Raw genomic sequence first — 16,193 nt, forward strand, 5'->3', positions numbered from 1 at the left:
GACATTTCGAAAATCGCATAAAAATGTTGCAATTTGCCGCATTTATCTCTCACAATTTCTTGATAAAGATCAGATAAAGACAAATCACCCCAAAAAGGAACACCAGAGGTCTACTGAACAGTTTGATGCCCAATATGCATAGATATACCAAAGTCTGCGGTATGTACTGAACCCAAAATGAAAATAGCGCATAAGGATTTCTCGCCTGCCAGCTCAGCTTTTGCACACAGAGCCCCCTGTCAGTGTATTATGTGCCAAAACTTCCCCTAACCATACAGTGACCCCCACAAAACCATATATTTTTGGAAAGTACACATTCTGACAAATCCAACAAGGGTAAAGAGTCCTTTCTACACCAAAGTACCAATCTGCAGAGCTTTCCTAAAGTTATTGGTTTTTATGACATTTCAGAAAATCGCCTAAAAATGTTGCAATTTGTCGCATTTATCTCACACAATTTCTTGCGTACAAAGGCAAGTCACCCCAAATAGGAACACCAGAGGCCTACTGAACAGTTTGATGCCCAATATGCATAGATATACCAAAGTCTGCAGTATGTACTGAACCCTAAATGAAAATAGCGCATAAGGATTTCTCGCCTGCCAGCTCAGCTTTTGCACACAGAGCCCCCTGTCAGTGTATTATGTGCCAAAACTTCCCCTAACTATACAGAGACCCCCACAAAACCATATATTTTTGGAAAGTACACATTCTGACAAATCCAACAAGGGTAAAGAGTCCTTTCTACACCAAAGTACCAAGCCGCAAAGCTTTCCTAAAGTTATCGGTTTTTATGACATTTCAGAAAATCGCCTAAAAATGTTGCAATTTGCCGCATTTATCTCACACAATTTCTTGCGTACAAAGGCAAGTCACCCCAAATAGGAACACCAGAGGCCTACTGAACAGATTGATGCCCAATATGCATAGATATACCAAAGTCTGCGGTATGTACTGAACCCTAAATGAAAATAGCGCATAAGGATTTCTCGCCTGCCAGCTCAGCTTTTGCACACAGAGCCCCCTGTCAGTGTATTATGTGCCAAAACTTCCCCTAACTATACAGATCCCCCACAAAACCATATATTTTTGGAAAGTACACATTCTGACAAATCCAACAAGGGTAAAGAGTCCTTTCTACACCAAAGTACCAATCTGCAGAGCTTTCCTAAAGTTATTGGTTTTTATGACATTTCAGAAAATCGCCTAAAAATGTTGCAATTTGTCGCATTTATCTCACACAATTTCTTGCGTACAAAGGCAAGTCACCCCAAATAGGAACACCAGAGGCCTACTGAACAGTTTGATGCCCAATATGCATAGATATACCAAAGTCTGCAGTATGTACTGAACCCTAAATGAAAATAGCGCATAAGGATTTCTCGCCTGCCAGCTCAGCTTTTGCACACAGAGCCCCCTGTCAGTGTATTATGTGCCAAAACTTCCCCTAACTATACAGAGACCCCCACAAAACCATATATTTTTGGAAAGTACACATTCTGACAAATCCAACAAGGGTAAAGAGTCCTTTCTACACCAAAGTACCAAGCCGCAAAGCTTTCCTAAAGTTATCGGTTTTTATGACATTTCAGAAAATCGCCTAAAAATGTTGCAATTTGCCGCATTTATCTCACACAATTTCTTGCGTACAAAGGCAAGTCACCCCAAATAGGAACACCAGAGGCCTACTGAACAGTTTGATGCCCAATATGCATAGATATACCAAAGTCTGCGGTATGTACTGAACCCAAAATGAAAATAGCGCATAAGGATTTCTCGCCTGCCAGCTCAGCTTTTGCACACAGAGCCCCCTGTCAGTGTATTATGTGCAGTAACCCCCCTAACTATACAGTGACCCCCAGAAAACCATATATTTTTGGAAAGTACACATTCTGATGAATTCAAAATAGGTAAAGTTATTTTTGTACACCAAAGTTACACCTGGCAAAGCTACGCTAAAAACAGATCAGGAACACTTATATAGGGATAAAATGTGATAAAACCACAAAAATTGTGCAAATCAGTGAAACAACAAAATAAGTTACATGACAGTGTAATTAGTGGCCAGAATATCTGATCCAATAGTTACGCTGTCAAAATAAACAGTTTTTAGGTAAAAGAAAATAAAAACAAAGTGGTAAAATGAAAAAAAAAAAAAAAAAAAAGCAAAACAAAAAAAACCAAAGTGTTTGTGTATACATGTGTGTACATGTGTAAAAGTTGTGTGATAGTGTGTAAGTGTATATATGAGTGTAAATAAGTGTATAAAAGTGTGAAAAATGAAAAAAAAAAAAAAATGCTAAAATGTGTGCTGTAAGTGTGTGTAAATGTATGTAAGTGTGTATAAATGTATGTAAAAGTGTGTGTAAGTGTATAAATGCAAAAAAAAAAATAATACTCCTTACCTGTCCTGAAGACCGATCTCCTCCTCCTTCAGTGGCGCCGGCGCTGGGGGAGAGAGAGGAAGCAGGAAGCAGCAGACGCGATGCGATCGCGTCTGCTGCTTCCTGGAGGGTCCTGCGAGCGATCGGCTCGCAGGACCCTGATGACAGCCCCCCTGGCACATTGCCCAGGGGGGCTGTCATTGTTAGAAGCCCTCTGCAGCGGCGGCACATGCCGCCGCTGCAGAGAGCAGCGCTTAAACGCCAACGATGTATGAGACACGTCGTTGGCGTTTAAGCCCTTTTACTGCCAGCACGTATGCCATACGTGCTTGGCAGTAAAAGAGTTAAAGCTCTTTCATTTTTTGGAGTTACTGTTCCTTTAAGAAACAGTGCTAGCGAGTCATATCCCATAGTATTTACTTTAGCTTTTTGGCCCAAAAAATGTAACATGTTATTAAGAATTCACTTTCTCTTTCTGCTCTCAACTCCTGATCTGATGGACCCCACTATTTACAGGGCCTAGAACAGTCACCTCTACATTCACTCCTCTATAGACATCCTGTCCCATAGTTAACATCCTCATTACAGCTTCTTGCTATAATAGCACTAAAGAAGCAGCAGCAGTTCTCATTTATTTGTATTCATACTATTAAGAAAAAAAAGGTCTAGCACAAGGAAAGACTCATAATTAAGGAGGAAACCCGTTATCCAGAAAGCTCCAAATTACGAAAATCTTGTCTCCCATAAACTCCATTTTAAACAAATAATTCAGATTTTTAAAATTGATTTTTGACTTTTGACTTTTTCTCTGTAAAAATAAAACTCTACCTTGTATGTGATCCCAACTAAGATAGAATAAATCCTTGATGGATGCAAAGCAATCCTATTAGGTTTAATTAATGTTTTATTGATTTTTTAGTAGACTTAAGGTATGAAGATCCAAATTACAGAAAGACCCCTTATCCGGAAAACCCCAGGTCCCGAGCATTCTGGATAATGGGTCCTTTACCTGTACCTACACTGTGTACAGGCTCAACAAAATATACTTGCAATCTTATTTCAAGAGACCAATGAGTTACTACTTGTGTCTTTTTTCAAAACTATTACATAAGCGCTAATTAGTGAGAAGAAACATGTTTCGAAGTGCAACGTTTTTTCCCTAACAATTTTATTACAATTCTGTGTAAATGTTTACAATAAAAAGTTGTGTACTTATTAGGGGCCAAGAATGCAACAGACTGGAAACATAACATGCTCCTTCAGTAGAGGAATTTGCTCTGCAAAAAAAGGTAGCTTCAGGGGAAGAAAACAACAGGTTAGCCATGTCCTGACAATGTTGATGTTGGTCTAGAGTAGATTACCTTAAAGGGAAGATTTAGTCAAAAACTGCTTTGTTGCATAAAAAAATGATATTTCTAAGCAACTCAACTGATTTCAGTTATTTGTAAGTGCTACAGAAAGCAGCATCTGCCTGCCTCTTTATATTCTCTGCACTACTGGTTATAACTCCTGAAACAATGGAACAGAAACCTGGCACAGAACTGGCTTCTGCTGTGTTAGCTCAACAGATAGCACCAGAGAACAGAAAAGAATAAAAAAAAAATACTGCTTTCAATTACAATTTCACTTACCAACACCCTGAAAAATAAATAAAAAAAAATAATCAATGTGCATTGGATAGTTGTTTAGAATTACATCTTGCTTTGAGCAAAAACAAAACTACCTTTAAAAAAAAAAAAAAAAAAAAGAATTTTGCAAAAAATCTTCTCAAGCTAAAAGAGAGATAGTTAACCACATAAATGTTTAAATTACGCTTATTTCACAAAGGTAAACTCAGTGGCAATGACAAGAAGGCAGTTCCCTGGCATGGGCACAGGCTGGCGGCCAGCAGTGGGCACCTCAGTGGGGGCAGCGTACTATGTGACATATTTGCCGATGAGGGTGCCAGGTTCCTGTATCCCAGTTACTTGCCTGGAGACAGAGGCAGCTGAGAACTCTTTTCTCCTCCCCTTGTGATCTGTCTGTGACCTGCAGCCATCCCTCTCTTCCACCTCCCCCCCACCCAGTCCGCCCCCACGAAGGGGGACAGCTGGGCTCCATCCCCTATCCATCCAGGAGCGCAGCCCGAAGGCTTTCAGTGCTGCCTGCCCGGTACTCCAAGGGGTAGCTCCTCACAGCGCGGCCATGATGCTCTCTCACTGGGTACTGCTGCTGTCTCTGGGAGGTAGGTATTGCCCGGCTCGGGTGGAGGTAATGCTTGGTGGGGAGAAGGGTGGAGTTGGAAAAGTTGGCACCAGGTGGGCTCCTCTCCAGCCAAGGTGAAGCACTTCAGGTGCAAAGCTGCTTTCACGTAAAGTGAGGTAACTACAAAATTGATGTGCAGTCGGTAATGAATGGGTAATACAACTTTAGCTAATGGGATAAAGTACCGACTTTCAGCTTAGTCCTAACTGACTGCCGGCTTATATGGATGCAGGAACCAGAAAAGTTTTACCTCAGCAATACAGTAGAAAGAGAACTGAAGCGCACTGAGAAGCAGCCGGTGAAACTGTACCACACAATGGCCCTTTTTAGCATAGTTTATCGCTAGATTTTCACTTCCAGTCACGTTTTCTTGAGGCAAAAAGAGATAAGATTGTATCTAAAAGAAAATGCCTTTAACACATCTGCTGCCAGAATGCTGAAAAACCCCATTATGTAGAACATCTTACATATATAATTACAGTTACTGCTATACATGCAGCCATTTATTTTATTCTTCTTCTGCAAAATGATTACTATTTCATCTTTTTACTTTTTTTTGAAAGGTATTCATAGGTAAATGGCAATAAAAATGCATTCAACGCATGCCTATTGTTCTAAGGATAAAGGAAGGACTGGCCAAAAAGGATTCCCTTCTTAGTTCATGAGTTTGGAATTTCTGGAAATTGTGCATCAGACCAATATATGTAGAAATCCTTCCCTCTGCTAAGGAGAGGTTAATCCTGCACTGCAGCAACAGACTCTTACTGGATATAATTAAATGCACTGTACTTTCTTTCCTATTAGTTTTTATATGGATATAAGATTAAGTACAAATCCTTCTTTCAAGTCAGTTTTGGAAGTGATAAAAAAAAAGGAATTCTGTATCAGATAAATGAAGGGGTTGGGTAAATGCATTGGATTTATGTATATTTAATGTATCACTTTAAGGATAGTGTCACTTTTTCCATATAGCAAGGGAACAGGTTTGGCACACAGCACAGTTCTGCAAAGCAAACATGGACATCAAGCCATAGACTCCCCATTCCAGCTTGGGCCTGAGATATATTGCTTTTATCTTATCAAAGTCCAGGATTACTGTGGGCAACAAGTCCAAGGTTATCTATGGGAGGAGCTGGATGTGGCAGCATCTGTGGTTTTTCTTGGAAGCTTTGGTGGAAGCAACTGTATGTACCTGCCATTTTTTTTCTCCCATAGACAGTATAAATGCCTAGTAGTATGCACAGAGCACCCCTCTTCAGCATAGTTCCTTAGTTGAGCAAAGCACCATGGCATCTCCAGCTATATAAATAGGTAAATATACAGTGAAGCAATGCTCTGTGCTCTCAGATAACATTGCCTTCATTTTTAGGGAGACAGCACATTTCAGATCAGATTATAATCTATATCAGGGCTTCTAGCAGCGCTTCTGATGTTGGTGAAGGATAACTCCTAGTAGGTCCTGACACTTTCCATGGCTAGTGGGATGTGAAGCTTTATGATAGCTTTATCAGTCTCAAAACCTGTGTTTTAGAGCAACTATCCATAGAACTGGCCATATGCAGTCAGTTTCCTTTGACTATAATGGGAAATGATCACTGCTTATTCTAGTGACTTTGCTGTATGCCATTGCCATGCATATGGGTTTGCCATTTCCCTCCCATGAAACTGATGTGTGAGTTTTTGTATACTTTTGAACATTGTATCTAAATGGTTAAATATTGCCTAATTTCAGAGTTTTTCAGTATTTGCTATGCTTCACTTGCCTATGGTTGCCTATCAATGAATAAGTTATAATGTGAGACTGAGAGGAGACACACATTCTTGAAGATAAAAAAAACTGGCAGGTATTTAGCTGTTGAAATAAATGGAAACAGAAATGCAACCAAAGGGATCCTATGTTTAGTAAATATACATAGTACTTGCAGCTACCACATCATTTTATTGACATGTGCAACTTTTTTGTGATGTGATTGTGAATTTTTTGATGCAACTGCAATATATTTGAAACGACTGCAACTTTTTTGACATGCCCATGGCTTTTTTTGTTGCAACTTTTTTGACACAACCACAACTTTTTCCTCACTGAAAATTTTTTGTGCAGCGTCTGTCTGACAATGATTGGATAAAGTGTATATACATGTATGTATATCTTCTACAGAAGAGCAGGAAGTGATTCTGTACTGTAATGCATTAATGTAATAAATCACCCTTTTGTGCATATTACCAACCCTTTGCTGAGCCTTTATATGTTTATAGAAGAGTTTGTAGTGCACACTTAATAGATTGAATGTGGACTATGTGGCTGCATTGTAAAGCTACAGTTTAATCTCCATCACTATGCATTTCTGTACTGGCACAGTTTCACTGTGAAATGCAGAGGCGGTAAGTAAACTTTTATAGACTTTTTGGCATCACCTTAATTCGCCTCATTCACTGATTTTCCCAGAATTCCCAAAATTTCCATTTAGGTTAGTGGCTGTAAGGAACTAAACCTTCTTTTTGTTGGCAGCTGTACAGTTGGCTGAAGGAGCTGAGATTTCTCCTGGATCCTGCACCTTTGAGGACAGCACATGTGCTTACACCTCAGCCTTCCCGTTTCTCCAGTGGACAGTAAACACTGAAGGTGAGAGCTAAATTTTCTTTAGTAAGAATAAGAGCAAATCTTAACATATTTCCTTTTTTTCCACTTTTTCACACACACCATCCACAGTGTGATTGTAATTGCACAACGTGATAGATAGTCTGTTGTGCTTTTCACTAGCCCACATACTGAATTTAGTATGATCAAATGACCATTTTCTTTATATGTTTTTTTTCTGAGTGACAACAAAGTATTGTAGCTTATCCATATTTACTAGATAACAGAATCAGCAGTGCTATTTGACATGCTAACCCTTTGTATACAAGACCTCTTAACAAGAATGCTAAACAATTTTTCTGTTTATAATCACTCAGTTAAACCAGCAAAAGTCTGCAGTGGGTTGCTGGCACAGGTTTTTGTGCTTCAAAAAAATTTGGAGGGCAATAAATTCCTAAGCTAGGTTTCAAACAGTCAATATTTAACTTGTTCTTTATTCCAGAGGCAACTTCTCTTTAAATGTGGCCTGTAACCTTGTACAGCAGCGTTCACCCTATAGGCTGTAAGATTTACTGTTGTAGTTTTAGATTATTTTAGCAAAATCTTTTTTTATGTTTAAAGCAGTTAAGTTTAAGCAACTTCCCAATATATAATAATTACACATTTTCATTTGTTTGAAAGCTATTTGCAAATGCAACTGCAGATGAAAGCAGTATTTGCCCTAGGCCCTGACAAAAATACAGGCAGACATACAGTATTTTATATACTGAATTTACTGCATCAGTCTAAAGATTCAGAATGACTATAACAGCAATGATTCCTCTTAGGGTGGCCATATACATTAAGATCCGTTTGCTTGGTGAGGTCCCGTTATCGAATTATAACGGGAGCAATGGGCGCAGTCTGTTCGTTGATGCGGTCCCTGATCCGACTAAATCTTTTAACCTGCCGATCGATATCTGGCCAATTTCAGGCCAGATATCGGTCGGCATGCCCCTCGTTCCTGCCCCTGCACGGGCCTATAAGCTGCCGAATCTGTTCAATATCGGCAGATACAATCGGCCCGTGTATTGCCACTTTTATAGTTGTGCACGGGGAGACACCATCTTGGACCTTGTTAGAAGTAACAATCATCAAGCAGAAAATGAGTTTTACAGCTGATGCTACTTGGCTGATTATTACATTGCACTGGTTTCTGAGCTGTCTTGTAATAAGAATCTGATTTAATTACTAATCAGCCCTGTGTTGTGACTTTAAGTCTAAGGGCAGACAGTGTGATACAGATGTTTACCGCTAAAAGGTCGTGGTGGCATTTGGGCTGGTACAGGAGCCCAAAACAAAAGGTGTAGCATTCTAGCCTACTTATTTGTTAAGCTTCAGTTATCTTTTAAGGGCTATGTTTTTCTCCCCATAGTGCTTAAGAACTTAAGCAGTATCCAGGGCCCCTGTTTTTCATCTATACCCTGTGACATTTGCCACATGTTATCAGTGTGATTGATCTACAAACTGTTTTTCTGATGCAGGGATCCCCAACCTTTTATACGTGTGAGCCACATTTAAATAGAAAAAGTGTTGGGGGTGACAAAAAGAGCTATAATTGGCTACTTAATAGCCCCTATGTGGACTGGCAGCCTACAGAAAACTCTGTTTGGCATTATATTTGGTTTTTATGCAACCTAAATTTGTCTCCTTATCATAAATTCAATAATGAGCACCTGCTTTGAGGCCACTGGGAGCAACATCCAAGGGGTTGGAGCAACATGTTGCTCACGAGCCACTGGTTGGGGATCACTTTCCTAATGGAATGTACAAAACTTTGGTACCTACAATAACATGATTCTCTTCATTGTGTAGCCTATAGGTTTGATATATTTCTGATAATATATATTTTTTATCTTGCTAAATATTTACAATAGTATAGAAAGAACATTTTGGAATGGTACTTCGGCTATAGTACTTTAGAAAAATTATATCATTCATTCCAATCTGCACTGCTCTGAGTTCTACTAAATATTATTTAAAGTGATTACAGCTAGCAATTCCTTTTTGTTAGATGCTATCAACCATAATTTATGGGAGAAGAATGTACTGAGACTTCTTTGCTTGGTCACTGAAAGACCTCACAAAGTTTGGTTGTTGCAATGTGTATACTGAATGCTACTCTGTCTCGGTGGCTTTCAACATTTCTTTGCAGGCAGCTGTTATTGCTACTGCACTGATCATCTCTCTTTTACTGTGATCATCACATGAAGGGGAAAATTATACATGGCTGCTCTTTAAACTGTGACCCTGTCCACAGAGAAATATACATGTTACATCATCCCACACCATTCCTTTTCCGTCCAGCACTACAATCAGCCTTATGCATTCAGACAGGGAGCAGTTCTTCTGGTATCCACTAAACCCAGGCTTAACTAGAATGTTAAGTCAATGCCATGGATAAACACAGGCCAAAAAAAAGCTTTTGGTTGTGCCTGCACCCAGAGCCGTTTCGTCAGCCTGGGTGCAGGCACACTGAGTGGAATTTTGCACAAAACTGCATACGCAAGCAATATCATGCCGAATTCCACTGTGTGTGCCTTGCACCTGGGCTGACACAGTGGCTTCAGGTACATTCGCAACCAAAAGGCTTTTTCAGCTAATCGTTACACAATCGTTTTGACGATCGGTTTGCCATACGATATGGCCATCCAGGGACAAGCACTATTTCAAAAGATGTCATCTCTCGTTGACGTAAAATACAGAAAGATCACCTCCCTATGCTCTGTGTGTGCCATACTCCTGCCTGCCCCATGCCACTATGTGTGCCATACCCTACACTACCAGTAGGTCTGGGGAGTTTTGCAAGCATTTTGGAAATGGTTGCAACTTGCTGCACTATCCAAAAAACATGTTTTATTAAAGGTTATGTAATATGTAGCGTTCACAATGTCTGGCATTCACATCAACTGGCAGATTTTATCACTGAACGACCAAAGGCCAATTGGTGGCCCGACAATTGTTCCCATACCATTAACCATACGATAAGTTAACAATATTATTGGATCATTCTGGAATTGGTTGTTTGAAAGTAAAGAATTGGCTCGTGTATGGCCACCTTTAGAATGTAGAAAATGCAATTTTAGAAGGGTTGCCACTCCCATTGATAGACTAACAATTAAGGGAAACAATGGATGTAAGGACTACTGTTCTTCTGTTGTAATGGCAGATCTTAAAGTGATACTGACACAAAAAAACCTACTTTTTTAATTATGAATCTACATCTAATTTTTTGCTGATAGGGCTGCTTTTATAAGTAATCGCTACTTGAAGTTCTTAAACTTGACTGTTGCCAACCTGACTGTCCCTCCTCAGCCTGTCAGTTATAGCAAAATTAGAAAGCTTTTGCAAAGACAATGGTAGGATAGATGTAAGAAAGGTTTCATTTCTGGTGTCAGTATCTCTTTAAGTGATTGGAGGGCAGCAGGTGCAGTTATAAGAACCACTATACACTTGCAGGTCTCACTTAGAATGTTGTTACCCCATTTAAGTCAGTTACAGTTGACATTGTTCAAGATACACGGTTACATTTTCCATCTTTCCATATTCAAAAACTTTTGTGAGTACTTTTTGTAAGTAGTGCTGAAAAAACCCAATATATTTTTTATTTTAAACTAAGGGTACCCACTAAAATCAGTTTTCCATCACATATTCAATGCCATATATTTACTGGCAACTCTCAAATTACAGGTACTGGCATTGAAAGGGTTATATTATGCTTAAGTAGGATAGTTTACTGTTTTTTAAAAAAAAAAAGTTTTCTGAAGTTTGTCTTAGTTCTCCTTTAATGTGTGATGCTTTAAATAGTGTGTGCAGATCTTGCTGAAAAATTAAACCTGTGATCAGAAACACCAAGCTGGTCTCGATTCATTGTGCAGTCTTACCATAGGGGTTTTGGTCAGTCTCTTTTTACTCAAGGGAATGCACAGACGAACATTGTTTATATTAAGGGAATACGATAACATCTTTCAGTGTAAACGTGACCAGAACTGAAGTTCCTTTTACTTCCAACTAATTATTTAGTAAACAGTTTAAGTCAGCTACTTGAGCCAGGATTATGAAACAGTAATGAACATCAACCTATACTAACTAATTAAAGGGGCAATATACCCCTGTTTTCAACATTGGTTCAATTAATAGGGCTTGAGCTGAACATACTTTTTGCCTGTTTGGCAGTTTGCCTGTTTTTAAACTGAAATGTTTGATTGACTTTTTCAAACATTGTAATAAAGCAAAAATAAGGTCTTTAGGTCCCAGTAAATAGAAACAACAGATATGGAAAGAAAAAAAAGAAGTAAATAAAATAAAATAAAAAGTTTGTCTGTTTTAGTTGAAAAAATGCTTGTTTTTTTGTTATCCCTTGCACTAAACATGGCAAATTCTGAAACTGAAAGTAAAATCGCATTCTACTTCCTATTGTTATAAGCACAATAAAAAAAATCAGTAGTCCATTGTAAAGCCCTCCTTATAATGAGCTGATGCTTACAGTATATTAAAGACTAACTGGCTTTAGCTGGGGGAAGGGAAGAGTTTGTTTAGACAACTTTTTAAAAGTGACCATGAAAGATACATTGTGCGCACATGGGTAAAAATAATTAGAAGAAACATTGCTTATTCATTTTTGCTTACTAAACTATTGCCAAAATTAAGCCTAATATTTTATTAGTAAATTATTAGTAGTAAAGCATTAGGTCATAATTTTCTTAAACACTTTCCTTGTTCCCAAACAGGCAATTGGCCATCAAGAATTTGGTACTGAGGGGATTGCAAAATAATTGATGTTAATTTGGTTAGCATGACCAGTTTAACCAAGCTTTTATTTATCAGTGTTAAAAAAAACCCAGTTAAGGGTTTATTACCAATACAAATGGTTAACTGTTAAAGTATAAACATACTAGATCTGTTAGAACCATACCCATTTATCCCTGTCGCCCCTATCTAGTTGAAAGTTCCAGGGACTTGCCAGGGATACCAAACAGCTGCTTTAAGTGTCGAAAAGAAACCCTTGGAATGTGAATAGAAATGTTTGGGGTCACATGAAAAAATACAAAAGACAGTTTGCCACAAGACCCAGTATTTTCTATGGAACAGGAATTAAGCCTAAGGTATACCTACTTAATGTACTTAAAGTCACATAATACAGGGTTTCCCCTGCCTGGGTGCTATTCTCTTGTCTACCACTAGGTGGTTTCCATTTAGCAATGGAAACAATTTCTAAATTCATTTGATCTCTGCAATGCTGAAATCTTCTCCAGCCTTTAGGAAACCTGCTTTTTTGCAAGGGTAAGGGCTTCTGGGGTCTCTGAAATCATTGCCTCTCATTGTATTTAATGTATTTTGGGCTAAAGTGTTCACTGCTTCTCACTGTATTTATTATTTTTTGTGGTGCCATTACCCAGTGTCTCTCACTTTATTTAATGTATTTTGGGCGCCAGATCTTCTGCCCCTCACTCTATAATGTATCTAGGATCTGAAGTTACTGTTTATAGAATTAACAAGTGCATACTTTTTGTATATATCTATTTCTATCTCCTTTACTGTACAAGCTTCATTGAGGCTAATGGCACATGGGACAGTGTATTTTAGCTGAAGAGAAATGCCTTAAGTCACCCTACATTTTTGGGAAGCAGTATAGGCCAGAGCACATGGCTGTGGCAACCTGGGAAAGTAAGGCAATGGCTATCTCCAGGTCAAGTTTCAAAATTAAATATAAACAAATATTTAAAAAAACAGACTTTAATGCAGAATTCTGCTGGAGGAGCACTATTGATTGATACATTTTGAAAAATACATGTTTTCCTGTGACAGTATTCCTTTAATGGATGAATGCACTTTTATGCCTTCTATCTCTGTAGCAGCTTCTTGAATTTCATGTTTTTCAACCATGAGCGCTGTCTTTGGCAAAGACTTTTACAAAGTGTATTAAATTGAAATACAATTGTCATAAAGCGTTCCTAAATACTGTAATATGCAATAGTGAGTTATTTCAGGGGCATCAGACCCTGCAAATCCTTGGGGATCAAGTGGATCAGTGGGCTCCTGACAGATGGTCAGTGGTCAGTGTTGGAGTCTGTGGCCTTAAACAGATTTCATGGTGGGGCCAAGTAACTTCTAGTCATATGTCCTGTATAATCTATATCCTGTAAGGCTTTACTGATCTATTAAAAAACATGCTCTTTCTTGAGGTGATTCTTGTTTGTCTTGTTTGTTTCCCAAGCATTGCTTGGGAATAGGTTTCCTGTGCTGCATTAAATGCACTTATACCTACTGCTGTCTTGGTATCGTTCTAATACCATCTTTTGTGTGGTAATGAAACATCCTGATCCACTATAGTATTTGCTTTTGAGTTGCAACTAGTACCATACCTCCCAACATTTGAAAAATGGAAACAGGGAGAAGAGGAAATGGTGTAATTTTTGACCAAGCCCATTTGTGTGACCACACCCCCTAAATACCATTCCCATTTTACATTTGGTAGGTTATTTAAAGTTTGAACACATTTCTGGGGGTTTTGCGGTTGTTTTATGTGTTATTACAGTATTGCTAATGCAGGTAAAATCAAGATTGTATCTTTTTTAGAGTTCAGTGCAGGAGATTAAATGGAAATGAGGGACTTTTCAGTAAGAATCTGGGGCTGCCGACTGAGATGTTAAGGGCTCTGGCACACGGGGAAGATTAGTCGCCCGCGATTAACTCCCTGTTCGCGGGCGACTAATCTCCCCGAGTTGCCTTGCCCTGCCATCCCACCGGCGAACATGTAAGTCGCCGGCGGGATGGCAGACGCGGCGGGGCGATTTCCGGAAGTCGCCGAAAAAGACTCGTGAGTCTTTTTCGGCGATTTGCGCGAAATCGCGCCGCCGCGTCTGCCATCCCGCCGGCGACTTACATGTTCGCCGGTGGGATGGCAGGGCAAGGCAACTCGGGGAGATTAGTCGCCCGCGAACAGGGAGTTAATCGCGGGCGACTAATCTTCCCCGTGTGCCAGAGCCCTAAAAGAGGGACTGTCCTGTGAATATTGGGACAGTTGGGAGGTATGTACTTAAAGGTGGCTTGGGATTCTGGCTGAAGCCAACCTGTGCTATCCCCCCCACCTGCCTATAGTGAAAGGAAGTCAGTCTGGTTGTTTGCTGAAAATGACAAATTATGATTTCAGTTTAAGATCAAAATGTGAGTAAATTTGATCACTAAAGAAAATGTGATGATGCCCTTTTTAGCAATGCTAAATACTAGAATGTTATAGTGCTCTTAAAGGACATGTAAACCCCACACACAAAAAACAGTGAACAGCCTATTTAAAATCTTTTAATACCTGCCACTCTGGTTGTCCAGAGGTTAATAGTAAGGCTGCAGCATTCCCTTAATCACTTAGATTTCCTTCTCCTTCTGTAAACCACTCGCCCCCTCCCTCAGGAATTTGCTTTGACTTCTGGCTTGCCAGACATACTCAGTTGTTCTAAGCTCAGATTACTAAACACACCCTCCGGTCTTGCAGCCAGTGAAGAGATGGCATTGCTGGTTCCCATAGAAACTCAGCTCTAGCTGTCTGCTTTATTTTGTTTCTCCTAACCTCCTCTCCTGAGCTCAGCTCAAACAAAGCAGAACTTTTATCAAAGACAGTTCTGCCTGTGTGAGCCTGCATTCTTCAAGAAATGTACAGTGGAGGAAATAATTATTTGACCCCTCACTGATTTTGTAAGTTTGTCCAATGACAAAGAAATGAAAAGTCTCAGAACAGTATCATTTCAATGGTAGGTTTATTTTAACAGTGGCAGATAGCACATCAAAAGGAAAATCGAAAAAATAACTTTAAATAAAAGATAGCAACTGATTTGCATTTCATTGAGTGAAATAAGTTTCTGAGACTTTTCATTTCTTTGTCATTGGACAAACTTACAAAATCAGTGAGGGGTCAAATAATTATTTCCTCCACTGTATGCTGAATAAGGGTCTTTGTGTGTGTATGCTGTTTACAAATTTAAATGTATCAGAGATAATATGGCCACCGGGTGAAAGGAAAATGTGATGGTGCTGGTAAACAGAGGGGATATATGCAGTACAAATTATGCCATTTGGGTGGGGGAGACATGCCCAACTTAAATACATTGTAGGAAAATGTAGGCGTTACAAGTGCTTTAAGGGTGCAATAATCAGGTTGATCTAAGATAAACAGTCATATGCAGTTTGGGTGATCCATGTGAAAGACATTAATTTTTTTATGTTAGCCATCTGAGGGAATATCAGAGGCAAATCCTTCCATCAGTGAGTCTGTATTACAGTTCTGACTAATAAAAACTTTGTTTAATGCATGAATTACACTCTCTGTGGCACAGACCCTAAAAAACTCTAGTTTTTCTCATACCATCTAATGAGAAATTCCGTGATTCTATTCTAATGTAGTAGACACAATTCTAAGCAAATTTGAGGATATTATGGCTCATTAACTGCAGTCTCCACAGTATGCACAATTCTGTAAATTAATACCTCCCTCTGTTTTACCAAGATCTCCAGACAACCTTTTTAATACATTTACACCAGTCCTATCTTGCATCACCATATTGCTAAAGATCAACCTGGGATACAAAGAGTCATGTAGCCTTGCTGAGCTGTTGGCCTTAGGAGGGAAAATTTACTGGAGTAAAGCCCCCCCCTTCCCATGGATACAAAGCACTACATCAGTAATGGATTGCTTTATGTACATGAGCCATTAATTTTACTGCTGCCCTGAGTACAGTAAAGACTTTTGACTGCCTAATGGTAACATGAAGGTTCTTTACTTTTTCCCGTAAATTGTGTTAATACTTACTGAAAGTAGACTTTAATGTTTTTAACAAACATAGGGTTACAAAATTAGCAAGCCTCCTTTATAAACCCAAAATGCCAAATACAAACATGGCTAAGGTTATGTTTAGCTATCCATATTTTGTAATAAGACAATAGTGATGAACAAT

General features: G+C 39.1%; 1 protein-coding gene across 2 annotated transcripts in view; it reads left to right on the forward strand.

Annotated features, from left to right (window-relative positions):
- The first annotated feature begins 4,168 nt into the window (after positions 1-4,168).
- Positions 4,169-16,193, forward strand: part of mamdc2 (MAM domain containing 2) — a 61,009-nt gene continuing 48,984 nt past the window's right edge. Inside the window, exons 1-2 of one of the 2 annotated variants that reach the window (XR_004222708.1) lie at positions 4,169-4,608; positions 7,138-7,251. Coding sequence is in view for 1 of the 2 variants with exons in the window: in NM_001079373.1 (NP_001072841.1) it covers positions 4,569-4,608; positions 7,138-7,251 (154 nt within the window). In the remaining variant the exon portion in view is untranslated. 2 annotated transcript variants of the gene reach the window in all.

Source organism: Xenopus tropicalis, chromosome 1 (genome assembly GCF_000004195.4).
Source record: "Xenopus tropicalis strain Nigerian chromosome 1, UCB_Xtro_10.0, whole genome shotgun sequence".
Lineage (NCBI taxonomy): Eukaryota > Metazoa > Chordata > Amphibia > Anura > Pipidae > Xenopus > Xenopus tropicalis.